At 42.0% G+C, this 27,027-nt stretch overlaps 5 protein-coding genes across 6 annotated transcripts in view; 2 read left to right on the top strand and 3 right to left on the bottom strand.

The window, feature by feature from the left end:
- Positions 1-693: 693 nt before the first annotated feature.
- LOC134194997 (uncharacterized) lies at positions 694-4,037 on the bottom strand. Its single transcript, XM_062663990.1, has 8 exons — positions 3,832-4,037; positions 3,610-3,772; positions 3,479-3,548; positions 3,212-3,329; positions 2,047-2,323; positions 1,761-1,864; positions 1,308-1,491; positions 694-1,019 (listed from the first exon to the last, which is right to left on the bottom strand). The coding sequence occupies exons 1-8, from the start codon at positions 3,942-3,944 to the stop codon at positions 747-749; spliced, it is 1,302 nt and encodes a 433-aa protein (XP_062519974.1). The 5' UTR covers positions 3,945-4,037; the 3' UTR covers positions 694-746.
- A 42-nt stretch (positions 4,038-4,079) lies between these two features.
- LOC134194999 (thymidine kinase 2, mitochondrial-like) lies at positions 4,080-8,014 on the top strand. The gene is made up of 10 exons (XM_062663991.1): positions 4,080-4,349; positions 4,659-4,725; positions 4,789-4,863; positions 4,918-4,971; positions 6,718-6,807; positions 6,890-6,963; positions 7,022-7,110; positions 7,308-7,387; positions 7,452-7,538; positions 7,603-8,014. The coding sequence occupies exons 1-10, from the start codon at positions 4,210-4,212 to the stop codon at positions 7,792-7,794; spliced, it is 948 nt and encodes a 315-aa protein (XP_062519975.1). The 5' UTR covers positions 4,080-4,209; the 3' UTR covers positions 7,795-8,014.
- A 700-nt stretch (positions 8,015-8,714) lies between these two features.
- On the bottom strand, positions 8,715-15,521 carry LOC134194752 (WD repeat, SAM and U-box domain-containing protein 1-like). 2 transcript variants are annotated; one of them, XM_062663707.1, is made up of 12 exons: positions 15,231-15,521; positions 13,927-14,077; positions 13,095-13,258; positions 12,764-12,871; positions 11,688-11,784; positions 11,596-11,629; positions 11,323-11,470; positions 10,368-10,444; positions 10,148-10,304; positions 9,515-9,589; positions 9,396-9,458; positions 8,715-9,143 (listed from the first exon to the last, which is right to left on the bottom strand). In XM_062663707.1, exons 1-12 carry the CDS (start codon positions 15,502-15,504, stop codon positions 8,956-8,958), a joined length of 1,536 nt encoding a protein of 511 aa, XP_062519691.1. In that variant the 5' UTR covers positions 15,505-15,521; the 3' UTR covers positions 8,715-8,955. The 2 variants fall into 2 exon arrangements, with proteins under 2 accessions (XP_062519691.1, XP_062519690.1); XM_062663706.1 differs by having other exon boundaries at positions 10,368-10,447.
- Positions 15,522-15,759: 238 nt separating this feature from the next.
- Positions 15,760-18,114, top strand: LOC134194990 (post-GPI attachment to proteins factor 2-like). The gene is made up of 5 exons (XM_062663980.1): positions 15,760-15,914; positions 16,804-17,053; positions 17,191-17,297; positions 17,355-17,463; positions 17,811-18,114. The coding sequence occupies exons 1-5, from the start codon at positions 15,774-15,776 to the stop codon at positions 17,954-17,956; spliced, it is 753 nt and encodes a 250-aa protein (XP_062519964.1). The 5' UTR covers positions 15,760-15,773; the 3' UTR covers positions 17,957-18,114.
- Positions 18,115-18,257: 143 nt separating this feature from the next.
- The window catches only part of LOC134194507 (electrogenic aspartate/glutamate antiporter SLC25A13, mitochondrial-like), an 8,795-nt gene continuing 25 nt past the window's right edge, over positions 18,258-27,027 (bottom strand). Inside the window, exons 1-18 of the mRNA XM_062663446.1 lie at positions 26,921-27,027; positions 26,790-26,846; positions 26,570-26,712; positions 25,287-25,402; positions 24,703-24,989; positions 24,507-24,648; positions 23,768-23,802; positions 23,640-23,698; positions 22,358-22,421; positions 22,172-22,271; positions 21,688-21,846; positions 20,698-20,750; positions 20,554-20,634; positions 20,356-20,496; positions 19,735-19,929; positions 19,576-19,678; positions 18,812-18,905; positions 18,258-18,743 (exon numbers count right to left, since the gene is read on the bottom strand). The exon at positions 26,921-27,027 is cut by the window's right edge and continues 25 nt beyond it. Of these exons, the coding sequence (XP_062519430.1) occupies positions 18,533-18,743; positions 18,812-18,905; positions 19,576-19,678; positions 19,735-19,929; positions 20,356-20,496; positions 20,554-20,634; positions 20,698-20,750; positions 21,688-21,846; positions 22,172-22,271; positions 22,358-22,421; positions 23,640-23,698; positions 23,768-23,802; positions 24,507-24,648; positions 24,703-24,989; positions 25,287-25,402; positions 26,570-26,712; positions 26,790-26,846; positions 26,921-26,992 (2,112 nt within the window). The 5' untranslated portion in view covers positions 26,993-27,027 and the 3' untranslated portion in view covers positions 18,258-18,532. The remainder of the gene's footprint in view (positions 18,744-18,811; positions 18,906-19,575; positions 19,679-19,734; positions 19,930-20,355; positions 20,497-20,553; positions 20,635-20,697; positions 20,751-21,687; positions 21,847-22,171; positions 22,272-22,357; positions 22,422-23,639; positions 23,699-23,767; positions 23,803-24,506; positions 24,649-24,702; positions 24,990-25,286; positions 25,403-26,569; positions 26,713-26,789; positions 26,847-26,920) is intronic.

The following is a 27,027-nucleotide window of genomic DNA, read 5'->3' on the forward strand; positions in this document are numbered from 1 at the left end:
TAGAAGCTTCAATTAGTTGCCATTCAGGATCGCTTTTGATCCACCAGCAAAGACCGTCTTCAAATGTGCATTGGTAGTCAGTAGCTGATCAAACATTACCAATTAATTAACACATTTTGTGACAAATGTGGCGATAGTACCAACTCAATAAACTCTAGTCAACAAACTTGCCTTGCAAATGTACAATACACACGATCACTTACTGCAGTTGAACTCATCCAAAGTGTCCGCGCAGTCGTCGTTCAAATCGCACCGTGCGACGCAGCTTCCGTCGCCACACTGCGTCTCACCGCTACTACACGCACCTGCAACAAGAAACAAACGCCAACATCAGCAACAACCGCATTGGCTCCGCGAAAATAGAGCAACACTTTAGTGTACTTACCTGCACACGGTAACGCGAGCATTGACAACAGGAGAAGAAGAAGAAAAGCTAAACGTGCTGGAAACCGTCCAAACATCAGGCTCCAGTTTGCTCCAAACGTTGCGTATGTAGACCCTGAAAAAAAGAGGCCACAGACACAGAGACTGGGCTGTGTTCGCAAACTGGTTCACTAGAATAGGATGCGAATGTTTAGCATTTGATCTGTGCTGGCAAATGGGTTCTTAGCGAGGCAATTGCGTGATGAGATGAGGTGTAATAATGAGGATGAAGGCGACGTGGAATGGTGGTGACATCACGAGAGTCGCGTGTCAAGCATTTGCCATGTATTATCATTTAATGGTCTTGTGATTACAAGTGCAAACTACGTCGATACGTTCTGATGCCGATTGCTATTGGCAATCGGCGGAATTGGCCGTCTGTCTGGCATGCTAACAGGCACACTAGCAACCGGTCTGATTATAAATGAGCCACTAGATACGTAACCAGGATCAGTGAGATCTTTGGGATATAATGGTGCGATTGGTTGTAGAGGAAACGTGGCGCCTGAAATGGAGTCGGACGTCGTCTTGGCTCCTTCCTTGGTTCGGCCACCTTCTCTGATGACAACACCGGCTGAAAGGCTGATCGAATCAATCTGCACAAGACAGATATTGTCGATATCAAACTAGAGAGTAGAAAACATCATGACACCAATAGATCGATATACACTCTTTGAGATGATCGATCTGTTGACTGCCATTGGATTTTACTGAACCGGTCAAAGTAATCGGTCAAGCAATGTAATAAATCAGTCAATCAATTTGTCTATCTATAACGCAATCGTTTAATAAGTAAATATAAATCATTAAATTAATTAATTATTAACCCAGTTAATTAAGCATGCACAACATCATATCATCTCTTGTTGACTAGGGTATCTCACCAGGCTAACTGAAAGTGGAGCCGGTTCTTGTGGCGAGTCGATCTGCTGTCTTCCTTTAAATCTGATTCTTCTCTCTGGCGGTTTGCGACTCAATTGAGGAGGAACTGGGCGATATAAAGCCGCTCTTGATGACTTGTCAAATTGTGTGTTGGCCTTATCCACAACAGCAAATCGTGTTCTTGCCCTAAAGCAAAATACATTGCAATTAATCGACAAAGGCCTCTTGTGAATGTGCCTATTCCTGTCTGTCTCACTGAGTATACAACTATTGGTCTCTTCTTACAATAGTCTGTCTATCCAGTTATGTTAACCTGTGTCTGCCTGCCTTGATCTCTAGCTCTCCTTGTATATTTTTTCTAATGTCATATGATGTTGTCAATTGTCTGTAGATGTACAATTTGAGCTCAGTGATGTAACGGTCTTTTTCTACTTTGGTCATGTTCAACAGATTACCTGTGAGATGGGAAGTTTGCTGGGTGTAGTCGAACAGCCTGCGTTACATTGCCTTTGCCGTCATAAATAACGTCCTTTCTACCAGGTGGTCGACCACGCTGAGCCTGAAGAAACATAGACAAGCAAGAGTAAATGCCAAGAGCCACAAATATTCAAATAGAGATAAGCGGGCACTTGTGCAGTGCAGCAGCTACATGTGTATGCAAAGAAAAGCACATAAGGACATTGCCATCAGACAGGCTGATCAACTGCATAGCAAAACAACACACTCAAAAGTACTACTGACTCTTAGTATTGACGATGACGCATGAAGTGGATCATTTGCTCTACGTTCAAGAACGGTAATTTGAGTTGCCGTTTCAGTTGCCTGGTCCACTGTGTCCCCTTCAGACACATCAACTTTCTCTTTCTGTTTGGCAACCTTTGTAACTTTCTTCTTTCTTTGTCTCGGAACGCTTGAATTCAAATTTGAGGAAAGAGGAGGTAGAGATTGGATGGGAACAATGATTGGAGTCTCATCAGACTTGTCCTCAGAAGGTTGAACAATTTCTTCAACAAGTTTTCTGCAAACATGACAAAAAGTAAATTAAAGGGGAACTCGCACGCAAAAACAAGTTGCTCTTGAAAAATAGCCTTGCTTTCGAAGTTCAACGGTACCCTAGTCGCTAGCCAAAGTGACTCCGTAAAAAAAGGAATCACGTTTCAAATGCTCACAGATGAAGAAGGTGCAAGAGGGTATGACGTCACTGGAGGTCGACTTGAACCGTTTTGTATTGGAAAAATCTCGATTAGCGCAACGCGACTCTCTACATCAAATCGCTTGATTGAAGACAACACTTGAACATTCACCTTCACTGTGAAGTAGGTGCAGCTTTGTAGCGATGAGAAGAAAACGCTGGAGACATTCGTTATGACTTCTCTTGCGTGTAGATCTGGAACCTCGAGAATACATCGCATCAACTTCCGCTTTAACATGTAGTGCTGTAAAAGACTGGAACAGGTACGAAACTATAACACTCTTACATCTGCCATAACCCTAACCCTAACCCGCTCACTAGGTCTGCTTTGAAATCTCTCTCAAAGCAATCCTACTAAAAATGATCTATGCTTACTCTGGAATGTGGTCCGCCTGCCTCCCTTTTAGGCTCAAACACAGAATCCACTCTCAACCACGCTCGATCAAATGGAAATCTAAACAGACTTCTTTCTCCGTTCCTGGCATGCTTATGACAAACTTTACAAGTCAACGGCATTACTACTGAACTTTAAATATCTAAAATCGCAGTTAGGAAACTTCAGATCAACTAGAAGAGACGTAAACTAAAAGAACACGGCAAAGCGGAAGTTGATGAAGTGTTTCCTCGGAGTTCCAGAACTAAAATAGTTAATAATTCAAAATAATAATAAAATAAGAATAAAAAGTAAAAATAATAAAATACGCAGTCACTTACTCTACTTCCGGTTGTGTCTCATCTGTTTGTATTTGAGGAGTTTTAGACCGAGATAGCATTACTTTCGTCTTTGGCACAGCACCACGAGCCCACGTGTCAATTTCTGCAGGAACAGGTTCTGCAAATGCAAGCAAACGACGTAACAATTTAGTAAATTATGTGACGCAACATTGAAATGACTCGGAATTCCAGACCTCAATGCGCATATGACAGTCTGGAACTCCAAGGCCACAACAATAATAAAAAAATTTTAAATTAATTTCTAACCTTCGTCTTCTATCCAGTTAGGATCCAAATGAGTATCAGTTTCGCCTTCATCTCTTTCCAGAAATTGCCACTAAAAATAGCACACTCGCATCACTCATCCTCCTGGGTCACTGGCCGAGGCAGTCACTCACCTCCACAATAGTTTCAACAGTGTCTCGTACCCAATCAGCAGTATATGGCCAGAGTGCCTTTTCTATAGCTTTCTGATAGAGAATACCCCAAGCTTTCGCCACCACTTCGTCTAGAATGGACGCCATCACATCCACATCTATCTCATCATTAATCATCTCTCTCCTAGCACAAATATCGATTGTTAGTGTTTGCTGGATGACGCAGGTTTATGCGTTTTGTACCAATCCTTCTCTGTGAAACGTCCAGGAACGATTTCTCTCACTGGAGGCGCCTGTGGAATGACTGCCGCCATTGAAGAAAGCTTATCACGCGCGGCCGCCTTTGATTTGCTCATAATGCTGTTGTAGACGAAACGAAACGCTAGAAATCGATAACCATGTGTACTAAATGGTTTCTATGCGACCCTTTCGCGCATGCCCAGTTGAAACCAATGTTCCTGCTGTTTCTATACACGAGCGGTAGACACTGGTGAGAAGAATGCTTATTTGAAGAGCGACTATTATCGCTGAATAAGACGTTCTTGAGTGCCACAAGCTGGCGATTCGCTGTGTGTGGGTATATCGAGTGTGTGGGTCGGTCGAGGCGGCGACGTTTCACGCATGCTCGGAAGGTTTGTCCGCTATTGGGCGGGATACGGAGCGCGGGCAAAACAAAACGACGCTGACCGACTTCGTGTGAGAAAGTCAATACAACAAATTCAGAAACAGACTGTTACAACAAGTCTATTTCAGACGTCAAAGTAAGTTTCTGTCTAGACTAAGTTTACCTAGCAGTCTAGTGCGTTCACGAGCTTGGCGACTAAACTATTATCGGCGTACAACGATTTTGTTAAATAGTTAGCGCATCTAAAGACGGTATTCTTGCGAGGAATCTCGAAAACAACTCAACTCTACTGCATTTCGTAGCCACGCCTGTTTGTAGGTGCGAGAGACCTCGGAGTCCCGACATCAATTGTGGTGTCAGGACAAAAACAGCCACTTGCGTAGCTGCAGGATATGATTTCATCAATGATAGTCATTGTTACTATGTTCATTGATTGAATTCATAGAATGGTTGGAGATCCAGACATGGAGTTATGCATTGATGAGTCGTTGCTGCAGGGTTGCAAGTTCAAAGTAACTCTCAATCGTGCAGTTACAATAATTGACTTGTGTATTTACGTGGATCTTGTTTGCAAGATTACTGTTGAAGGTAACATTGCAAGTGGCAAGACGACATTACTGAATTGTTTCAAGGACAAGTCATATGCTGAGGTAATGTTGTTGGCTTTTGTTAGTATTGGTTGTCATGTTTGTTGTTGTGAGTAGGTGCTGTTTGAACCTATAGACAAGTGGCAGAAAGTTGGAGGAGACAACTTGCTGGTAAGTTCCCAACGTCTAATTATTGGGAGGATACATCTCACAATACACTAGACTATTGTATTGGAGGGATGCATCTCACAATACACTAGACTATTGTATTGGAGGGATGCATCTCACAAACACTAGACTATTGTATTGGAGGGATGCATCTCACAATACACTAGACTATTGTATTGGAGGGATGCATCTCACAATACACTAGACTATTGTATTGGAAGGATGCATCTCACAATACACTAGACTATTGTATTGGAGGGATGCATCTCTCAATGCATTATGCTGTTGTATTGAACGGATCCACCCCTCCAATACAATAGAATAATGTATTGAGAGATGTAGTCAACTGTTATACACAGGGTTCGAAAAATCCGGTCGCCAAGTCGCCATATGGCGACCACTTCTAGATGACTGGCGACTAAACGAACAGTGTGGTCGCCAATTTGGCGACTAGAAATATTGGTAGTTTCTAGTCTTTCGTGGCAGCGGCTCTTTGATGCAAACCATCTGCTCAGCAGATGTTTGCATTCCGCTTTCTACTTCTACCATTTAGTGGCACCCTGCGACGTATGTAGCACCTTCGTACATATCGTGTAACAACGTATCACCTAGCAATCTATTGCGAGTCATTGCTATTCTCTGGTATACCATCATTTTTACGGACTCTAGTGCCTGTACCAATCTGATTGGTCTGTGCCATCAGCTCCAGACAAATCCAACTAAAGACCCGCAGGCGCGTATAATTTTTCAAACAATTGTGGTCACTCCTATCCTTAATAGGCTACACCAACAAATTCAAGTCAACAGCTCTATCATCGACGAGACGCCTTGCGCAGCAGCTTCTCCCAAATGAAACATGAAATTCGCAGCCAATCGTAGTTGAAGGTGACGGCAACTGCCTATTTAGATCCTTTTCTATACTGTTCAAAGAATGACCATCTTGAATTGAGACAAATAAACACTATTATGCAGATGTTTGCAAACGGTGGGCGTAGGAAGTGGCAAAACAAACAGCTCTTCCCCAGCAAGCTGCCTGAGTGTCTTTCTATCAAAAGAACTAGACCAAGGTGTACGTCCAGAAGCTCATACGTCTCCTAGTGCTACTAAGAAAGGTTGTTCAGACAAAAGTTTCTGCATGTGAAATCTAGGTGTTGAATGAAGCCACAGCGTTTCAGAGATTAACACAGCTAGCCATAGGAAACCACGTGGGGTGTGAGGTTTTCCCTCAAGAGTTACCGGATGTCCTGTTCTCAGCAAATCAGTAGTGGCACTGAGTCATATAGAGAATTTAATTTAAAAACGCTCAAAGAATGCTCATGTCTTATTGATGGATAGCCAGGATGTGGATGTGATGACAAACCACATAATCACGTTATTAACATTACAAAACCACACAACCACATTTTGTTTGGTTGTAGCTATACAATTAGTGGAAAGTTTCTATAAAATATGAATACTCATACTATTACATAAAAAGAATGCCAAGTACCACACTGTAGATTGATGTGTTTACTAGCCAATGTTCATCCAACATTACAGTAAATTCCTAGTTAGGTCTTAATTTAATGTCAAACATGATAATCTGGGAAAGGGTCTCAACAGTGATATTAATGACTTGTTTACTTCTGGAATCTTTGACTTAGAAACTAGTGAAAGTTTGGCGACCAACCGTTCCTCTAGGTGGCCAAACTGGCAACCAGATTCAAACACATTTTTCGAACCCTGTATACAATAGTGTCTTTAACTTAGGGTCGTATGTATGAGAACAAAGAGCGATGGGGATTGACATTTCAATCGTACGTGTTGCTAACAATGATGGAGCTGCACCACAAGGAACAGGCAAGCAACACACACACACACACACACACACACACACACACACACACACACACACACCTACAATGTAGTCTTTCATCTCTAGCACCTGCCCATTTCTGTACTGGAGAGATCGGCATTTAGTGGCCGATATTGTTTTCTGGAGAATTTGTACCGAAGGTGAGACGTCACATTAACAGACACGTATTTCATCTCTACCAATGTACTGCTGCTTTAGTCACGTCCTCGATGATCTGGAGCATTCTTGCTACACTCGGTGGTTTGACTGGCTAATGACGACCAACCCACCACAATTGGACTTAATTGGTGGGGACTCTTATTATTTTGTCTGTCTACATGATGTTTTGTTTCTGTCATGACTCTTTGTGTTGTTGGTTCATTTGTGTGTCAATACACTCTGTCTGTCTGTCTGTCCACTTGTGTGTCTAATTCTTAGGTTTTGTCTGTCAGTCGTCTGTCCACATTTACTAATATTGTTTCGGCTCTGTTCCTCTCCACTCCAGTCTACCTACAAACATCTCCTGAAGTCTGTCTACAGAGACTGAAAGAAAGGCAGCGAGGAGAAGAAACAGGAATCACGTTGGTATGTACAAGCCACGTAAACTGTGTCGTCGTACACTCCCAATGTGTCCACATCATCTCTCCAGGACTATCTACAATCACTCCATGATAGACATGAAGAGTGGCTGAGTAACCCAGATAACCACGGTTGGCATAGCAACAAACCTGTCCTAGTAAGAACCAGACATAACACACACACACGCACATGTCTAACTATTGCATGTGATCGTGTGTCAGATCTTAGATGGCGACAAGGACTGTCGAAACGAGGCCTGCCTGTTTGAGAAAATGTGCAATAAGATTGTCCACAAGCTGCTTTATCCTGCCTGCTTCTCTCCACGTAGCTGTCCACATAACAGCTTAATGAATCAGACACCACCGGCCGGGTCAGGATTTCCATACAAAGCGAAGCGAAACCTCCGCTTGTAGAGACATCGTGACACACGTGAATGCGTTGTACATGCAATATACTGTCTAGCTGGCTATCAATTCATTAACACATTTTATCGACTTTTACATTGATGTACTCAATATGATTGTATGTAATGACGAGTAGATCTCAGCATACTTACATGTAATGAATTTTAGTGTCATTCGTGTGTTTGCATCAATCTATTAAAATCCGGAAATAATATCAAACACGTTTTCAGTCCCACACAATTTTGTGGAGTCATTCTCATCAATTTATCCAGTTGAGTTGCCTGGCAAGTCTAGCACTGATATAGATATCAAAAAGTATGCAACAATGTGCCACTTTGTTTCCCCAATTTGGCAAAGTACAAAGTATTACAAAGAACAGGCAAGCAACACACACGCACGCGCACACACACACACACACACACACACACACACACACACCTACAATGTAGTCTTCCATCAGTTTATCCAGTTGAGGTGCCAACATGCCACTTTGTTTCCTCAATTTGGTAAAGTACCAGCATAATAGAATAATATATTAGACCTAATAAGTATTTACCCCTTACTCAAGGCCATAAAATAGCCAAAGGCGTCTGGATGCTACCACCACGTGCAAACAAAAAATGGTTCACAGTGTGAGCTGCTCACCTTCATGTGTAACACATGGCAAGCCACTGGTTGGTGAGTTCTACAGCACGAACAGCTTGCCATGTACCAACCTGTTCAAAACTACGGAAGTTACTACCAAACAACAAAATAAAAACGTTAAATAAATAATAAATAAATAAATTAATAATTAATTTATTTAAATAGTAAACATATCCAGTAGTGCGCTGATCTCAACATGTGACAGTTTGTTCATGATATTGCTGCTGTAGATCACCTCAAATGAGCCGTGTACATGCCCACTGTTGCCTAAACTGGCGCACACCTTGTGAACCAAGCTTCAGCATGTTTGCAACCGAAAATCAAAAAGCTACGCTTGATACCTACTGCTTAACCATATCATCTCAAACCCAATGTCCCGTCTGATAACAATATTTACAATTGATTTGGTCTAACCGTAAACCAAAATCCTGTTGTCATGGCAACCATCTTTCCCAACGTTGTCTCGAGTGTTAACTACTTCTTCAGCTAGAAACATCTAATAGAGCGATTAAGAGTTCTCCGGTTTTAGGTTTCGTCTGACGTCTGTTCCTTTTGTTGTTGATTGCTGACGGATAGGTGTCTCTCGATCAGCATCTTCAACTGTCTGTTGGAAGTAAGACTCGAACTGGCCAGCGGGAGGTTCGTCATTGGACTGGTCTGTTTGCCTTCACCCAACCAAGCAAGGATAGATGATCGTTCATAACTGTAGCCGTCTGCAAATAAAAAGTTGTCAGAATCAGAAAAAATTAAAACTAAATAAATTAATTATTAATAAATTAACAATTAATTAATTATTTATTATTAATTAATTAATTAACAATTTATTGAAAATTAATTTTTAATTAATTAATTATTAATTAATTAATTATAGACTAAACAAACATACAAGACACATACTACCACACAAACAACAAAAATAAGAGACTCACTACCAAACAAATAAATATATAAATATGGGGATTTACCTGATGCAATCACTGGATCTTGCATGACTTCCATGGATATCGGACACAAAAACTCTTCTGGAACTGTTGGACGTTATACATCAGAGACATGAAAATAGTTCAAGTATAAAGCAGCTTACCACCATTGTTTGTTGTAGCTGACGAGTAAAGTTCTCGAATTGCTCGTAGAATCTTATTGCGATGACCCAATGCAGCTGCACAGATAGACAACAGTTTTTATGTATTTGATGTTGTAGTTCGATACAAACGAGTGCCTATATGACTGTAATGCATCTCCACTTGACTATCTATAGGTATCTGTCTGTCTGTCTGTCTGTCTACCTGTGTGTCCATATGTCTGATTGTCTCTCTACCTGTGTGTCCATCTGTCTGTCCATTTGTCTGTCTGTCTGTCTACCTGTGTGTCCATCTGTCTGTCTGTCTGTCTACCTGTGTGTCCGTATGTCTGTCTACCTGTGTGTCCGTATGTCTGATTGTCTGTCTACCTGTGCGTCCATCTGTTTGTCTGTCTGTCGGTCTACCTGTGTGTCCATCTGTCTGTCTGTCTACCTGTGTGTCCATATGTCTGTCTGTCTGTCTACCTGTGTGTCCATATGTCTGCCTGCCTGTCTGTCTGTCTGTTCAGCTGTATGTACTTTGTCTGTTGATCTGTCTTCTCTCATGTCCACCTGCCAACTTAAACCTAAAGTTTTGAAATTCCAACATCATTTCATCCATACACTTGTCCATTCCATTTTGCACACAGGACTTACTAATTCCGAGATCATCAGCCAGCATTTGTGCATCCAATCCCAACAGTTCTGTCCCATCAATGGCATTATCCCTAAATGTCTGCTCAAACTCGCGCAACCCAATCTTCCTCAGCCACTCCCCAACATCATCAACTGACCAGCCACCAAGAGGACATTTCTGTTACAATAACTCTCACAATTCCAACCCTTAAGAATGACGTTATTCTGTGTAGCAATTTACTGGTTTTATTCCACGCTCTGATAGCAACTTGGCCATACGACATTCTCCCACTATGAGCGCCGGTTCTTCCTCACTGGCTGCTTCCAAAGTCAAAACCATTTAGTTAGTAAATTATGTCATGAGTGTTTGCTTTCGAAATGACTTCGAAATTTTGATACTACTACAGTATATTAGAAGGAGGCATCTCACAATACACTAGACTATCGTATTGGAGGGATGCCTCTCACAATACACTAGACTATTGTATTGGAGGGATGCCTCTCACAATACACTAGACTATTGTATTGGAGGGATGCATATCACATTGCACTAGACTATTGTATTGAAGAGATGCATCCTGCAATAAACACAGATAACAAAAAGTCCATGTTTATAATGCATGTGCAGACATGAGCGACACAAACTTAAAATCATGACACACACACACCCACACCCACACACACACACACCCCACACACACACACACACACACACACACAAACACACACACACACACACACACGTCACACACACACACACACACACACACACACACACACACACACACACACACACATCACACACACACACACACACACACACACACACACACACACACACACACACACACCACACATGCACGCACGCCACACACGCACACCACGCACACACACCACGCACGCACACCACACATGCACACCACGCACACATGCCACACATGCACGCCATGCACGCATGCCACACATGCACACACGCACGCACACACACACACACACACACACACACACACACACACACACACGCACACATGCATGCACACACACACGCACACATGCATGCACACATGCACGCACACATGCATGCACGTGCACACACACACCACACACACACACACACACACACCACACACACACACACACACACACACACACACACACACACACACACACACACACACACACACACAGCAACTCACCAGCAACACTACTAGGATCCACCACTTTCCAAATCCTCAGTGTCTTATCATTTGACCCGGTCGCCAGACCCTTGCCATTAGGCGAAAACGCCACCGTCGTCACATATCTAGTATGATCACCCATCGTACAAACAGCAGTTCGATAACCCTGCCAGACAGTAAGCAGCCTCTCAATTACAAGCACAACAACCACTCTCGGCAATCAATCAGTCACAAGAGTCAACAACGACACAAACAGAGAGAGACAAATAATGAAATCCAAGCCACACATACCATATCCCATAAAGTAACTGTCTTGTCTCCAGACCTAATGGACAGCTTGTATACACAGTACAGCAATGGCAACACATTGACTTTGTTCTTACCCTGATGCCAAGTACAAACGATCCGGCGAGAAGCAAACGGAATAGACTGGACCAGAATGGCCAGACAGAGTCTGCCAGTGTAGGATGGACGTCTCGCCTATAACACGATACACAAATCTGCAATTGTGTCTAATCTCTAGTTTTCGTTTCTGATTTTGTGTGAAGTCTGTCTGTCTGTCTGTTGTTTTATCTATCTCTCTGTCTGTCTGCCTGCCTGCCTGCCTGCCTACCTGTCTGTCTATCTGTCTGTCTGTCTATCTATCTGTCTGTCTGTCCTGGATGTTGGTAGCGTTGTCTTCTACTTTGTATTGTGCGGGAAGACAAACGTCAGAGGGCTAAGAGAGCAGGAATTTCAAGTCAACGTGTGCGGCTTCAGCTGCTACCGTCGCAAGAAACATTGTTGCCCGTCGGGGCTCCTTTCTTTGTCATTCGTGTCCACGTGTCTTCAATGTCATCTCCTTTGTCAGCGCTCTGTCTTCACTTTCCTTCTTGTGGATTATGTCACTGTCTGCTGTCGGTCAAGGTTGTACACGCATCTTTTCTCGCTTTCTGAGCTTGGCGTCTGCCTTCGTCTCGCAGCTGGATGGTCTCCTGTCGTCATTTCTTTGTCCCATTATCTTCTTATGGCTTCAGTTGGCGTCTGCTATCAGTCAGGGTTGTGTATGCACCTTTTTCTGCTCTCTGAGCTCGGCGTCCACCTTCGTCTCACAGTTGGATTGTCATTTGTCACCTATTCTTCATCAACTCATCTTCTTGTATCAACGTTTGCTCTAGATGGTTTAGTATTTGATTTTGACATTATCCAAGTCCACTGATGTTTAAACTATTTCGCTGTGAAGGACTGGTTCATCATAAAAGTTTAGGATGTGTACAAGTAGAGGATCTGTAACAATAAAATAATCTGTCTGTCTGTCTGTCTGTTGTTTTTTCTGTCTGTCTGTCTGTCTGTTGTTTTCTCTGTCTGTCTGTCTGTCTGTCTACGTACACATCTAATTTTCTGTTGCCTAAGAGATGCAGTTTGGTCTCTATTCTTTACAGGTTATGTTCAAAACTTCAGAGTTTCTTGGTCTCTTTACCTTCAATATTTACCACATTCCACAGCTTGACTGTGTGGTCCTGGCCACCTGATGCAAGAACAAACCGGTGTGTTAGTTTGTAGGTTCCGTCTTCTTGTTGTTCAACATCTGCAGCACATAAGATGGTAAGGATACAGGCAGTAATATATAAGAATCCATAAACAGAGTAGAAGACGGACAAGTAAACAGACAAATAAATCAACAGACAGACAGACAGACAGTCACACACACACACACACACACACACACACACACACACACACACACACACACACACACACACACACACACACACACACACACACACACACAATCCAAACAGGTTTCTAACTCGATGTGTGATGAGGAGAAAAGACACAAGTTGAGACACAAAGATCATCAGCTTCAGTGGACGTCAGAGATAGACCAGCGTATGGATCCCAAAGTCGTATTTCCCCACTTCCTGAACCAGAAGCAAGCAAAAATCCGTTTGGTGAGTAGGAAAGAGCCACGATGCTACAAATAAAAGTCTGATGCAACAAAGTAATGAGAATACACGTACACAAATAAACAGATACACACATACAAGGAGAACACAAACTGACAAACAGACAAAAACAGACAGACAGACAGCAGACAGACAGACAGACAGACAGACAGGAACTTGCACATTAGATTGTCAAATATAGTCTTCCAGGTCCTTTGGGCCTTGGAAATATGTTTAGGAAATGTATTAGACTTTTGACAGACAGACAGACAAACAGACAGACAGACAGACAGACAGACAAACAGACAGAGAGACAGACAGACAGGCAGACAGACAAACAGACAGAAAGACAGACACATACACACACCACAAGCAACATCCAAACAAATAAAAGACAAATACACAAACAAACAAACCAATCAAAACCAAACAGAAAACAGACACAACAAACAAAGCAACAGATAACACACACACACACACACACACACACACACACACACACACACACACACACACACAGACACAGACACAGACACAGACACACACACACACACACACACACACACACACACACACACACACACACACACAAACAAACAGATGCACAAACACCCAGAAATGCATTAACCAATTCTCACAGCTAGACTAAACTCTTAATAATCAAATCCAACGCTGCAAACTATCACCAGCACCAAACCTTGTCTCCTTAGCAAACAAAGATCGATACATTCTTCGCGAGGACACTTTGTAAACTTTTAGAACGCCTGCAGATGATCCAGCAGCCAAGTGGTAACCATCAGCAGAAAACGCTGCAGAACGCACTCCCGAAATATGTACATCTAGTGTACCTGAAGAGAAGAATACATACACAATGTATGAAAAAATGTTGAAAGGACAAACGGAATTATTGAATTAAAATGGCAAATAACATGAGCACAACAACAAATAGACAAAGTAAACAGACAAACATAAACAGACATAAAAAACAGACAGGCAGGCAAACCGACAGATAAACAGACAAGCGCAGATACGCAGACAAGTGCTGAGACAGATAAACACATAAAGAGACAGACGAAAAGACAGACAGATAGACACATAAAGAGACAGACGGAAAGACGGACAGATTGATTTATTGTGTTAGAATCAAAGTTATAATGAAATTTTAGAAGCTAAGCTTCCTTTTTAAAGGAAATCAATAAGTCTGTGTTGTATGGCCAACTGCCTCAGACAGACAAGACAGAGAGATAGACGGAGAGACGGGGAGACAAACAAATAATGGTCTTAGCTCTAGAATGTACAGACAGACATATGATAGACAGAGAGACAGAGAGTCAGAGAGAGAGGCAGAGAAACAGAGAGACAGACAGATAGACACCAAGACAGACAGGCAGACAGACAGGCAGACAGACAGAAGAGCAGACAGGAAGAGAGCAAAATATAACAAACAACAACTACCAGGAGGGTCAATTGTCATTGCAATTCCATTGGTAATGGAACACTTTGGAGCATGGGGGTTTGATGCATGGAAATTCTTAAAAAAGATAGCAAAGAAGTCATCAGATGAAGTCGGAAGACTAAATGCAGCGGAGTTTATCGACTTCTGGAGCAAACGCTTTTCGGTCCAACTCCAAAAGTGCAATGCGAACGTCATCTCTAAGAAGTCATCTTCATTGACTGGAGTCAACAGAAGTGAATTTTATGCCACTCAGTACTTTAGCCACTAGCTGACACTGAGCTAGGGCTTTGCACGTAGTTTAGCTGCTTTTTAGAGTTTCTAGAGTTTTTAGAGTTATTACTTCCTTCAAGTTTTGTTTTGAATTTAGTTTAGTTTACGAACATTGATAGTAGTTGGACAGCATATATAGTTATTTGCATTGCGGAAATGTATGATAGATAGAATGTTCAAATAAATGTGTTTGATTGACAGACAGACAGACATGACAGACAAAGAGGCACGCACAGAGCCAGTCCAATCATTCTTCCCTACATCACCCCACTCACCAATTTCCTTGCACGTTTCCGTGCTCCACAACTTCACTTTGCCGTCCGTTGACCCGGATGCTAGAATCCGACCGTCCGGCGAAAACACACAAACGTTGACATAAAACTGGTGACCGCGAAGCGGTGACTGGTCGACCTCTCGCCCATTCGATGACTCAAACAATCGCACTGTGTGATCGCCTGACGCCGTGGCGATGAGCTTTCCGTTCGGAGAAAAGCAGCAGCAATTCACATCGCCCTTGTGAGCGCTCACGACCGCCACCGGCTGTAGCATGACAAAATGATACGTAACTAAACGTCACGTGACTAGATAGTCTAGTTTAAATATCCCGGATAAATAGCACGTGAAGCAAATTGAATATAATTTATTAGATAAAATATATTATTGACTCAAGGCGCGCATGTGCTAAGGTTGCAAATAATAGGCTATTTTAGATAACATCACTTTTGAAAAAATAAATTGAGTTAGACACATGCAAGCCACGCTCCTGCATGACAAACCACAGCACGTGATAACAAAAAGCCCGGATGCAAATTTGTTGGATGGCTCAAAATCACTTTGTTAAGTTTCCCTTTAGGTATTTGGCTGTTTGGGGATGTGGTTGGCCGGCTGTTGGGATATCCGTTTGTCTTCTCGTTTCTGTGCTTTATCACTTCGATAGAGTGACCAGCACGCACTGCAAAGTAGATACAAACGTCTGTATGTTTACGTGTTTGTCCATTTGGTAGTTTGTCGACTCATCTGCCTGGTCGTTAAATTGTCTATCGGTTTATGTCTGCCTGTCCGTGTCTTTCAGATTTACTGTGTCTGTCTGTCAGTTTGTCTGTGTAATCATATTTTGTTTAGCTGTTTAGCTGTCAGTGTATCAGTCTGTTTGCCAATGTGTTTATGTCTGTGTTTTACCGTCAGCTTATCTAGCCAATCACCTGCCCAACTGTTTCTATGTCTGTCCATCTGTCTGTCTGTCTGTCCATTTGCTGGTCCGTCTGTCCATTTGTCTGTCTGTCTGTTCATTTGTCTGTCTGTCTGTCCATTTGTCTGTCCGTCTGTCTGTCCATCTGTCTGTTTATTTGTCCGTTTGCGTCTGTCTGTCTGTTTGTCTGTCCATCTGTCTGTCTGTTTGTTTGTTTGTCCGTTTGTGTCTGTCTGTCTGTTCATTTGTCTGTCCGTCTGTCTGTCTGTCTGTTTATTTGTCCGTTTGCGTCTGTCTGTCTGTCTGTTTGTTTGTTTGTCCGTCTGTGTCTGTCTGTCTGTCTGTTTATTTGTCCGTTTGCGTCTGTCTGTCTGTTTGTCTGTCCATCTGTCTGTCTGTTTGTTTGTTTGTTCGTCTGTGTCTGTCTGTCTGTCCATCTGTCTGTTTATTTGTCCGTTTGCGTCTGTCTGTCTGTTTGTTTGTCCGTTTGTCTGTCTGTCTGTCCATTTGTCTGTCTGTCTGTTTGTTTGTCCGTTTGTCTGTCCATCTGTCTGTCTGTCTGTTTGTCCGTTTGTGTCTGTCTGTCTGTCTGTCTGTCCCTGCTTGCAGTCGATCTTATCTGTCTATCAGCACCATATTTACATTTTTCATTTTTACAGGTTCCTAATGTTCTCCCTTCCATCAGCGCAGCTGTTGGGGATGTCTCACCACAAAAACACATTTTTCGTGCTTGCATAGGACTTCATTGTCCTGCTGTGTATTTTGGTGCTTTCTGGTACTTTAAATATTTTAACAACTTCTCACTTTCAACGTTTTATTGTCGTCTCAATTATGTCACAATGATACTGAGATGGACTGAAATAACAGCCTTACTTGGACTGTCGGTCATCTCATCAACAGAAAATCACTGTACAGTACTGTACACACACACACACACACACACACACACACACACACACACACACACACACACACACACACACACACACACACACACACACACACAAGTTCAGTCACTCGATCATGACATCACTTCATTTGCATAGCTGCTCATGAGAAGTCCTTCATACTGTTTGTGGTGACAAGTTATATCCACATGATTGCACTTCTCATCATGCTGAGGTGGAGCCGCAGACGTCCCCTCACAGATCAGGTATGCAAAGGTCTAATGCTGTCTGCTTCTTCTGGTTGCACTGTTCCTTTCGATTAGGAGAAGAGATCAATTGTAGTGAAATTCACGATATTTGTGTTGAGCTTGACAGCCATGCTGGCATCGGCATACTTTTTCTTTCGACACAATGCTTACTGTGAACCATACAGTATCCGAATATGTTGTCTAAAGCGGTTGATTAAATAGATAAAATATTTTCTGCTTGTATGTTGCTCTGTCTGTCCAACTGCTGTATGTCTGTCTGTCAGCCTGTCTGTCTATCTGTCTGCCTGCCTGTCTGTCAGCCTGTCTGTCTGTCTCCCTGTCAGCCTGTCTATTTGTCTGTCTGTCTGTCTGTCAGTCTGTCTGTCTGTCTGTCTGTCTGTCAGCCAGTCTGTCTGTCTGTCTGTCTGTCTGTCTGTACACCCGAATCTTTCTTCCTCAAGCTCTCCTCTCTCTGTCTTTGTTTGTCTCTTGCACACCTCAGTCTGTCCATTCCTTGACATTTCACCACAGTCTACAGCTTCTATTGTGGATTAGAGTATGTGGTAGTCGCTCTCAATATCGCCTACCACGGCAGCATTCTAATGGATATGGGAAGGCCAATGTACATATACGTTGGACCAAACAGTGGATCATCCGGGTCAGACCGAATGGACTAATTTTCTGACTTTTATTCCATTTACTCTAAACGCAATTAATAATGTCACTCTTTACCATTTGACTCTCTTGGTGAAATGATGAAAGTATGGTTACAGAAAAATGCCAAAAATTAAAGATCTGAACTGACTTGTGTGATATACATGTAGCTGTTGTTCAATAAGTTCTAGTTTGTTTACTGCAGTCTGCACATGCACGCACGCACGCACACACACACACACACACACACACACACACACACACACACACACACTATGACACAAACAGATATGGTAGCATGAATGATAGTCTACTACTCACAGTATGCATCTCTGCATTAATACAAGGTAGACAGGCAGACAGGCAAGTAGACAGACAGCAGACAAGCTAGTCGACTCTGTGACTGCATGTCTATCTATAACGTCAATCTCCAGCAAGTTAATCACTCAATATGCTATCTACTCCTCCACCACAATGCAAACCTCTCACTTAATTAATTACACTACGCCAATGACGTCCTACAACACAAACTATCTACACTTACACTCCTCTCAATACAATCAATAATATTAATTAATATTAATATTTAATGAAAAATCTTATTCATGTGAAGCACCAGGCTTCTTGTCTGCAGATACTTGAGGGACTGTGTAGTTCGGAAACTTCAATCCAAATTTGCTCTCTAACGAAGCGAATGTGGCAACTGCCATGCGATACCCACCAATATGATCGGGATTGGTTGGTGTCAGGAAGGGTGCCATCTGTAGCATTTGAGCTCGTTCGCGTTTCCTCTTCCCTTGCTCACTAAACCTGGTCAGAACAGTGAGGAATGTCTCTAGGAGGGGTGACGTGGTGGCACATGCAATGATACAGCTTACTTTCCTCGACCAAAGTCGACGTCGAATAACTGCTGGAGAAGCTCGTATACCATCAGTGTGACGCCAAATTGTGGAGAAGATCGGAACACCCGAGCTACAGGGAGAGAGTGACGTTACAGAGATATTTGGTGTTGTTGCATTGTGGGTTGTTTGGTGGTTGCGCAGACATAGGCAGTCAGCCTGATGAGAGAGACTGAGGGAGGAGAGACTTATGGCTCGTAGACGATCAACAGATGGATGGACAGGCTGATAGATAAACAGACAGACAGCAGAGTTGACATTGAATTTTAATTGGTTCTTGTTGTATTTGCATGTGGTTGCATGGTTTGTACTTGCCATGTTTGACAAATACATGGACAGACAGGTTGACAGACACATAGACATGCAGACACGTGGACGGAGATGGACAAACATATGTACAGACAGATGGACAAACACATGTACAGACAGATGGACCAACATATGGACAAACACATGGACAGACACAGACATGCAAACACATGGACAGACAAATGGACAGACATGTGTACAGACATGGACAAACATATGAGTAGCTAGATGACAAACATAAGACAGACAGATGGACAAACAAATGACAGACAAGTGACAAACAGATATAGTCTGTTTCCCTCGTTTGTCCTCTCGTTCAATCATGTGTACAATCAACCTATCAACCAACCAATCACAGCCAATTGAAATGCTCCATTGATCACTGGCCGTTTGTGTTTGTCTACCGTATGACCCTACTCCCTGCTCTATCATACCTGGTGCTCCACTCCAGAACTTCTTGAAGCCTTCTTCGTGCCAGATTTTCCGTGCACAATCCACAAGACCAGTATACTTTGTCTGTCCCTCTCGAACTTGCACCTAACACATTAACATCTCGTAACATAACAAACCTTTAACATGCCCTGCAGTGTCACTTGTAGTCTTGTCTTTATGACATCTGCTGGCGTGCCAAGAAATGCAGCAGGAATGCCACATGTAGCAGCAGCCACAAGCAGCGACAAGGGGCTGTTGTAGCCGTCATCGTCTGCTAGTTTGGGCTTCAAGTGAGCGTATGATGAGAAGTAGATGGCTGAAAATGGGATGTCTCGTAGGAGACATGCAGATATACCCTGTAGGTATGGACAGGTAGCAGTAGTTCGATTGCTAGCTTGTGTGCTACAGTTGCTAAAAAACATGCAGACAGACAGAAAGGTAGACAGACAGACAGACAGGTAGACAGACAGACTGACAGCCAGCCAGACAGACAGACAAAGTGACAGACAAACTGACTGACAGACAGACAGAGAGACAGACAGAAAATATATGTATAGACAGACAAATAGACAAACAGACTGACAGACAGGTAGAAAGACAGACGGACAGACTGACAGCCAGCCAGACAAAGAGACAAACAGACTGACTGACAGACAGACAGAGAGACAGACAGAAAATATATGTATAGACAGACAAATAGACAGACAGACAGACAGACAGACAGACAGACAAACAGACACAATAAAACATATCAACAGCAAGACACTAAACACCACCACCACCTTGTAGAGGCCTTTGAATCCTAAATCCGCAACAATTTTGAGTGCACTCGGTGGCTTAATTCCTGTGAATTGCCCAGCAACCTGCAGCCGAATCTTAACTATTTCTAATGGATTGCTGAAGATCACTTGACTTGCACCAGCCTAACAACAACATGCTGTCATATAAACTGCGTCCACATGCATCGACATTCAACTCACACATCCGCCAGCAATGATTTCTCGATAGAAAGGAAGATGCCCATTTTTACTTGTTAACTTTTCTCTCATAAAATCGTTGGTCTATAAAACATGTGGTCAGTCACTGTTGGATGTAATCAAATTAGCACAGGAATGTGGCTGTACTGTTAGTTTAATGGCTTTCTCTGGAGCTACACCAATGAGTTGTGGACCAAGTCCTGCAAGAGAAAAGCTACTAATAAGTATGAAACAATATCTGTAGATCTTCCAATGAGTTACACTATTGTATTGGAGAGATGCATCTCACAGTACACTCTAGACTACTGTATTAAAGGGATGCATCTCACAATACACTAGACTATTGTATTGGAGGGATGCATCTTAAAATACACTAGACTATTGTATTGAAGGGATGCATCTTACAATACACTAGACTATTGTATTGGAGGGATGCATCTCACAATACACTAGACTATTGTATTGGAGGGATGCATCTCACAATACACTAGACTATTGTATTGGAGGGATGCATCTCACAATACACTAGACTATTGTATTGGAGGGATGCATCTCACAATACACTAGACTATTGTATTGGAGGGATGCATCTCACAATACACTAGACTGTTGTATTGGAGGGATGCATCTCACAATACATTAGACTATTGTATTGGAGGGATGCATCTTAAAATACACTAGACTATTGTATTGGAGGGATGCATCTCACAATACACTGGACTATTGTATTGGAGGGATGCATCTCACAATACACTAGACTATTGTATTGGAGGGATGCATCTCACAATACACTAGACTATTGTATTGGAGGGATGCATCTCACAATACACTAAACTATTGTATTGAAGGGATGCATCTCACAATACACTAGACTATTGTATTAGAGTGATGCATCGCACAGTACAATAGATTATTGTATTGGAGGGATGCATCTCACAATACACTAGACTATTGTATTGGAGGGATGCATCTCACAACACACGGTGTAGACCCATTTATTGAAATAAACAGGGAGCAACTAGACTATTGTATTGGAGGGATGCATCTCACAATACACTAGACTATTGTATCGGAGGGATGCATCTCTCGATGCTTGAGACGATTATATTGTAAGATACATTGACATAATACAATCACCTCTGTAAAGCCCAAACACTCCTTCATGTCGTAAAACCTTCCAGAAACAATCAAAGCTGTTCCTATAGAATAATTCTCCGACAACAACCCGACGCTTCCGCTGATTCTGTAACCGTGTCTTCACCAAGTCAATTGGATAAACAGCAGTAGCACCGACAGCTAAAGACATGTATAGCACACTAGAATAACACACACACACACACACACACACACACACACACACACACACACACACACACACACACACACACACACACACACACATGTGCACACACACACACACACACACACATGTGCACACACACACACACACACATGCACGCACACACACATGCATGCACACATGCATGTGCACGTGCACACGCACACACACACACACACACACACACACACACACACACACACACACACACACACACACACACACATGAATGCACGCAAGCACACACACACACACGCTATTATTGCAATTCCGTTTTCTAACCTCCAGCTATTGCACCAAGTCCAAATCGATAGACTGACTCAAGAGTAGCCATTACGTATCCAATTTCCCTTTTCCCATCTTCAACACCAAGACCAGAAACCTTCACCAAAGATAAACCAATTCACTAACCATTTTCACTATCACTAACTGTTAAAATCATTAAGTCTTTGTGTAACTGTTACATGCCTCTTTCAAACCAAGCTGAGACACAGATGGTAATAATCTTTTAAAGTCATCCATTGTGATACGACTAGAAGAGAGACAAACGTGATGGTTTTGTTGTTGTGTGAGTGACCGTCTAGTCGTTACTAAACGTACATAATGGACACTCAAGAATACCAGTCAACAAAAAAGGAATAGATAGAAAGGAGGCAAACACTTAGAAGAAAACAGACCAATGACTACAGCCAAATGAGAAGACAAACAGAAGGCCAGACAGATCTAGATGCATATGTATTGATAAATGAATAGATGGACAAGCAAATGAACAGACAGACAGACAGACAGACAGACAGATATCAACTACAGAACCAACTGAGAACAAAAATTACATTTTCTAACTACTAAAGAACCCAAAGAAAGTCCAGTTATTACAACACTAATTATTGGAGATGAAAGCGGGTTGTTTTTGCGTGGACAGACAGACAGACAGACAGACAGACAGACATTAGTCTTATTCTCATTAGTCTTAGTTATATATAAGTGTTTTAGTTTGCTGTAATGTTAGCTTTCAATGAACATTAGTCTAGTTGTATTACTGTAGTTCTTTGCAGAATTGTATCATAGTTTGATGTAAGAAATAAATAATAGACAGACAGACAGACAGGCAGACTCTAGCAGCACCCAGTTTTTCAGCCATTAGTTGGCTGGAAGCTGGGTAGTAGCATAATTTTGTAGCTGCTATGCTATATTTGTATTTTCATGTAGCTTGCAAACTTTACTTTTTTGCCTTTCGGTGATATGCATTATAGTTTGATGTTTGAAATATATGTATTGACAGACAGATAGACAGACAGACAGACAGATAGACTGTAGTCTGCATTGTTCTCTTTTAAGTGTTACATGTTTGTTTGTTTTTAAAGTCTAGTCCTAGTAAACTCTTGTAGTTACAGAACTATATATAGTTACCTTGCTAGCATTGTATTATAGATGCATGTTTGAAATACATGTTATTTGACAGACAGACAGACAGACAGACAGACAGACAGACAGACAGACAGACAGACAAAAAGACAAAAAGACAGACAGACAGACAGACAGACAGACAGACAGATAGACAGACAGATAGACAGACAGACAGACAGACAGACAGACAGACAGACAGACAACAAACAGACAAACAAATAAACAGCGATAGCCTTACAAGAACAGTCCACCATAAAGTCAGCATCCAAGAAAGTATAACCAAACAATATTATATCCGAACACAAACTGTCAGTGTACATGTTCACATTGCATTTCTCCTCACCCTGACTTCTTGTCCAAATCAGAGAGCTGAAACACGATGTCAACTTCCAACGGTGTGATCTGTACGTTCAAACCATTCGCTATCACTCTGTCAAGCAAATAGCCTCAACAATATCAATTAATGTTGACCTGAGGAAAATTGCTTGCAGCTACCATTAACTCTTCTAAACAACACAATGCACACAAACATTATTCCATTAAATTTTCATAGCACTTTTAGTTTTTAAACAAATTTTATTATTTAGTTTCAATAAAAAAATTTCAATTTTTGAATGTTACAATTTTTAAAAAATATTTTTATAATTTTCAATAGATACATAGCCATTATTAGACTAGCACAACGTATAGAAGTCAGTTTATTTACCTGTTATTGATATTAAATGTGTGTGTACACACCACTGACTACGTTATTGATGTTGGCTGTTTGTTAATTTGCCTGTCTGCATGATGGCAATATGTGTTTGTTGGGATGCAGCATCACCTTGTGATCTAGATGTTCTTACTTGCAATTTTCATGCCATCTGTACGTTCACCTATCTATCTGTCTGTCTGTCCGTAGGTCTGTCTGTCTCTCTGTATGTCTGTCTGTCTGTCTGTCTGTCTGTCTGTCCATCTGTCTGTCTGTCAAAGTTCATATATTTCTCTCAGACAAAGATTAAATCACATCACTAAAACTCCAAAACTACTAAGTCCAGCTAGAGTATGTGAAATGTCTGGTCTGTCTGTCTGTCTGTCCATACACTTAGAATTGAGTGCCTACACATCACAACTCAATCTAACTTTTGAAACATTAAACCACATCACCTCTACACTACACGTACATCACGCCCATCAGTAACTAAATCAACAGTCAAATTGACCTCCTCACCTTTCGTTATCTCCGTCTTTGTCCTTCCCATAGCATTTCTAACCACTTGCTTGAACAAGTCAAGGTTATTGAGCATCCTATTGAAAGCCCTAAAATATCCATATCCAACAGTGCGACTATACACACCTGAACAGCCAGACACCTAACACAAGCTCAGTCAATCAGAGACGATCAGCAAGCATTCACATGCACGTACAGTGACTAGATTTTCTTGCACGTAAGGTGACAGCAACTGAGGCCTGAATTTCTTCATTACGTTAGCAAATGCAAGTGCGGTGATTGTCGTCTGTTTATCTGTTTCGTTTTGTGAGAAAACTTGTTGTATCATCTCGTCCTGAAGGTCTCTGATGAGTTGTGTAAACTCTGAGAAGTGAAGTGTGTCTTTGTGTTTGATGCCGAAGTAGAGTTGTGTAAGGGGTGAATTAAAATTGAATGGAAAATGTTGATAGACTTCTGTTGATTGGACGACATGACAAAATTCCCCTAGAAAATAGCAAAAGTAGCAAAGGTTTACACACACACACACACACACACACACACACACACACACACACACACACACACACACACACACACACACACACACACACACACACACACACACACACACACACACACACACACACACACACACACACACACACACACACAAACAAACACACACACCGGCAGATGGGCAAGCAGACGGACACAGACAGACAGACAAACAGGCAAATAAACAAACACATGTACACAAACTTGATGTCACAATATGTAATCAATATAACACAGTCTGCATACCAAATGACACAACACCATTCGAGTTTGCATCAAAGAGCTGAAACATACACTGATACAGAGAGTCGGGTGATGCCAGAAGAGACTCAAACGAGCTAAACTCATCAAATGAAATCAATCTACACAACACAAAAATCCAATTAAACTCCATCAAGACATACAAAAAAACTGATATTTAATGAGACCGTGATTGCTGCTCTACGTGATTTATGCAAAAGTATTGGATGCTAAATATACATATTAATTAAGTTAATCATGTGTACACAATTTGACAAGTAGAACCACATTCAGTGAATACATTAATTTATTGACAACAGATATTCAAATTGGTGTCACTTGAAAGTTATAAACAGACAAACAGAATAACACAGACAGACAGACAGACAGACAGACAAACGGACGGACGGACAGACAGACAGACAGACAGACAGACAACATTGGAAACAACGTTGACCTAGATATCTCCCTCACCCACCCATGGAGTAGTGACATCTTTCCATCATCTGCTGGTGTTAGTGGTGCCGCTGCAGACAGGAGAGCAGACAGAAAGAAAGAGAAATACAACAAACAGCAATTACCAGGTGACATAATTGCCACTGTAACCCCACTGGTGATGAAGCATTTTGGAGCTTGGGAGATCAATGGGTGGAAACTCCTGTGCAAATTAGCAAAGAAGTCATTGGACAAAGTGGGACGACCGAACGCTGCGGAGTTTATCGACTTCTGGTCCAAACGCTTTTCTATTCAGCTCCAGAAGTGTAATGCTAGAGTCATCTCTAAAAAGCTATCTTTGCTATCTGAAGACAACAGATGTGACCTCTTTGCCATCCAGTACTTTAGCCACTAGCTGGTACTGGAGGCTTTGCTTGTACACTGTAGTTTTTAAGTGTAGTCTTTATTTTGTTTTACACGAGTTTCAATTTTAGCTTAGTTTAGTTGATGAACACTACTAGCAGTTGGACAGTACATAGCACCCTGCATTGCAAAATGTATCATAGATAAAAGTTCAAATATATGTGATTGACAGACAGAGACAGACAAACGATTAATTAAAGATCGACACAAAATCAGATTGACAAAAATGCATCATACAAACTACTAAGAGTAAAAGTAAGTTTCATTATTTATTTGGTCACGTGATACGCAAGAGGCGGAGCGAGTGTTCCAGTCAGTCATACGTCACGTGACCGGCCTGCGTCTGTAGTGTTTCACGCCTCGGATAACAACAATACAATAGAACGCAACCGACTACACACAAACATCAGTGCACCAACCCGGAAGCTTACCCATTCTTGGTCTGATCGACCACGCCCACCAATAATCTCAGCGACTGCCGACTGTAATCATTCTCGCTGTGAATACCAAGATAACGCTGAAAGAAATCTTCAGGCGACATGAAAACCTCGCCATCTCGCTCAATCGACGCATACTAACATCGGAAATCCAAAAATGTCGCACCGGAAACCGAAAAAAGAAAACAAATCGACGTTTTTACGCCGCAATGACCTTTCTAAATATACGTTTCAGTTCGGTACGATCGGCTCTAACGGTTCTCGCTTCATTCTGCGAAGAGAAACGAGAACACGATGTCAAACATTCAATCACGGAGGCAGAGCCACGCCTACGCATACGCCTACCTTCTTTTGCTTGACAGTTTGTGCGCGCGTTTGACGCTCTGTCGACGCCGTTTTAGCGGTGGAGATTGACATTCGAAGGCGTGACTCGTTATGATAGGAAGAGCGTC

The sequence above is a fragment of the Corticium candelabrum genome, chromosome 19 (genome assembly GCF_963422355.1).
Source record: "Corticium candelabrum chromosome 19, ooCorCand1.1, whole genome shotgun sequence".
NCBI classification, from domain to species: domain Eukaryota; kingdom Metazoa; phylum Porifera; class Homoscleromorpha; order Homosclerophorida; family Plakinidae; genus Corticium; species Corticium candelabrum.

Coding starts and splice junctions, on each gene's coding strand:
- LOC134194997 (XM_062663990.1), bottom strand. CDS start 3,944: ATGAGCAAATCAAAGGCGGCCGCGCGTGATAAGCTTTCTTCAATGGCG. Junction 3,773..3,831: donor CGTTTCACAGAGAAGGATTG/GTACAAAACGCA, acceptor TATTTGTGCTAG/GAGAGAGATGATTAATGATG. Junction 3,330..3,478: donor TAACTGGATAGAAGACGAAG/GTTAGAAATTAA, acceptor TTGCATTTGCAG/AACCTGTTCCTGCAGAAATT.
- LOC134194752 (XM_062663706.1), bottom strand. CDS start 15,504: ATGCTACAGCCGGTGGCGGTCGTGAGCGCTCACAAGGGCGATGTGAAT. Junction 9,590..10,147: donor GGCTGATGATCTCGGAATTA/GTAAGTCCTGTG, acceptor CTATCTGTGCAG/CTGCATTGGGTCATCGCAAT. Junction 9,144..9,395: donor AGATCCAGTGATTGCATCAG/GTAAATCCCCAT, acceptor TTTTATTTGCAG/ACGGCTACAGTTATGAACGA.
- LOC134194990 (XM_062663980.1), top strand. CDS start 15,774: ATGGCTCAAAATCACTTTGTTAAGTTTCCCTTTAGGTATTTGGCTGTT. Junction 15,915..16,803: donor TGACCAGCACGCACTGCAAA/GTAGATACAAAC, acceptor TCATTTTTACAG/GTTCCTAATGTTCTCCCTTC. Junction 17,464..17,810: donor TGCTTACTGTGAACCATACA/GTATCCGAATAT, acceptor ATTTCACCACAG/TCTACAGCTTCTATTGTGGA.
- LOC134194999 (XM_062663991.1), top strand. CDS start 4,210: ATGCTCGGAAGGTTTGTCCGCTATTGGGCGGGATACGGAGCGCGGGCA. Junction 4,972..6,717: donor TTGGAGGAGACAACTTGCTG/GTAAGTTCCCAA, acceptor TCTTTAACTTAG/GGTCGTATGTATGAGAACAA. Junction 6,808..6,889: donor AGCTGCACCACAAGGAACAG/GCAAGCAACACA, acceptor TTTCATCTCTAG/CACCTGCCCATTTCTGTACT.